We start from the raw sequence: 1,877 nt of genomic DNA, 5'->3' as shown, positions 1-1,877 counted from the left end.
CCAGCGCCCGCCGCTCGCGCTCCCTCCTGGCAGCTCTGCCCGGGCCAGGCCTCGCGCCCTGCGGGCCAGGGCAGGACACAAGTGGGGCCTCACCTTTGTTCGGGGGGTACTTCGGCTTCTTCCCACCACCAACCAAGGCCAAGTAGTTGCAGCGAAATAACATCTCGACGTGGCCCACGCCTCCTTCGAGGAACTCTGAAATGGCGCCAGGAAGAACCCTGCGTCCGCGTGGCCGTGAGGAAGGAGGAGGACACGCCACGTGCCGGGCCCGGAGACTGGCCACGGGCTCCCGCGGCCGGCCCCGCCCACGCCCGGCACACAGCGGCCTCAGGTGGCCCCCCCCACGAAAGACACGGGGCGCCTGGGTTGGCACTTCCAGGCGCCACAGAGTGTGGGTGCAGGGGAAGCTCCTGGCGCCTCGGCGCCCTGGCCTGAGAGGCTCAGGGACGGGCAGGAGCCAGGGCGCACGCCCCTCGCGGGGGGACGGGCGCTCGGGGAGCAGCGGCCGAGGGCAGTCGGGCTGGGAGGCGGCCCCAGCCCGGCGCAGACCCTGCACGGCCTCGCCCTGCCGTGGCGCTGGAGGCCGGTGGTCCAGCGGGCTCGACTCCGCCCCGCCCAGACCTAGGCACCAGGAGGCTCCGAGGCTGCCCACTCGACGGCCCGCCCAGGCCCAGCGGGAGCCCCAGGGCACATGACCTGAGACAGGCCACTCTGGACAGGCCTTCCCGGTGGCCCCTGGCTTCGGGAAAAGACCCCGCGCCGTCAGCTAGAAAGCCGCAGTCCTACGTTGGAGGAGCCACTCGATGTCCAGACCGACGCCCACCAGCCTCTGGGCAGCGCGTGTCCACCGTCCCGCGGGCCGTGCTGCCACTGGGGCCAGGCCAGAGCGGCAGGTGGAGGGCCAGGGCCTCGCCAAATGGCACCGGACGGCGGCCGGCCTGGCCCCGCTCGCCTGCTTACCCGTCCCTCGAGGCCCGAGGCGGTGCCCGTGCCCCGCGCCGACAGGGCGCCTCCCTCACGCCGACCGTCCAGGCCACCGGGCGCCCGGCACCCTGGCGCCTACCTTGCTTCTCCTTCTCCTTCAGCGGGTCGGTGTTGTAGACCCGGAACCCGTTCTCCATGCCACACGCGAAGCATCCTGCGGCGGGAGAGACTGTCCGTGCCCGGCCCGGGCAGCCAGAGCGGGCTCTCCAGCGCTCAGCCCGGCCGCGGATGCCGGCCGCCCCTGCCCCTAGCCTGTGGTGGCCGGGGCGGAGCGCGTCCGGTCTGGCCCGGCACCGCAGTCCGCCGTGTCCCTGCGCCGGGCGCCCTGAGGGCCCTCCAGGGAGTCCCTGCCGGCCAGGCTCTCCGGGGGCGGCCTCCAGCCAGCCCCAGCCAGGCCCTCCTGCCCCGCTCAGAGCCCCACGCCGCCCCGCCAGCCGGGGTGCGCTCGGGTCTCCGCAGGGCGTGGCAAACCCAGAGGTCCGGTCGCCCCAGCGCCACGGGGCCAGCTTCCGGGTCAGCTCGGCTCAAGGGCCGGCTGCAGGCCGCCCGGAGGCCCGTGCTCGAGTCCGCGCTGCCCGGCCTCTACCTGGGAGGTGCAGGGACAGTGGCCACCGCGCCCCCCAGAACGCCGGCGCTGGCCCAGGGGTCAGCCTGCCCGAGGGCAGCGGGCGCCTGCAGGAGGGGCGCAGGACTGGCTGCACCAGAAGCGCGGGGCGGGGCCCCCTCTGCGCCCCCTCTCGCCTCGCTCGGGCAGCATGCGGGACTGGGCCCCTACTGCCCCCTGCTCCTGCCCACGGAACCCTCCGCCAGCAGACCCCTAAGCCTAGGGGGCGGCCCCTGGCCCGCGGTGCGGCTCGGCCGGCCACTCGGGCGGCCACTCGGGCGCCAGCGTG

The 1,877-nt window shown here is 75.2% G+C and overlaps 1 protein-coding gene across 1 annotated transcript in view; it reads right to left on the bottom strand.

Annotated features, from left to right (window-relative positions):
- WDR45B (WD repeat domain 45B) overlaps positions 1 to 1,377 on the bottom strand; it is a 3,734-nt gene extending 2,357 nt beyond the window's left edge. The window contains exons 1-2 of the mRNA XM_012734734.1: positions 1,064 to 1,377; positions 46 to 195 (exon numbers count right to left, since the gene is read on the bottom strand). Of these exons, the coding sequence (XP_012590188.1) occupies positions 46 to 195; positions 1,064 to 1,121 (208 nt within the window). The 5' untranslated portion in view covers positions 1,122 to 1,377. The remainder of the gene's footprint in view (positions 1 to 45; positions 196 to 1,063) is intronic.
- Between the last annotated feature and the right edge of the window lie 500 nt (positions 1,378 to 1,877).

Source organism: Condylura cristata, unplaced genomic scaffold (genome assembly GCF_000260355.1).
Source record: "Condylura cristata isolate star-nosed mole 26May11 unplaced genomic scaffold, ConCri1.0 scaffold00068, whole genome shotgun sequence".
In the NCBI taxonomy this organism is placed as follows: domain Eukaryota; kingdom Metazoa; phylum Chordata; class Mammalia; order Eulipotyphla; family Talpidae; genus Condylura; species Condylura cristata.
The sequence above is the reverse complement of the archived record's forward strand: the minus strand, read 5'-3'. Positions and strand labels throughout refer to the sequence as shown.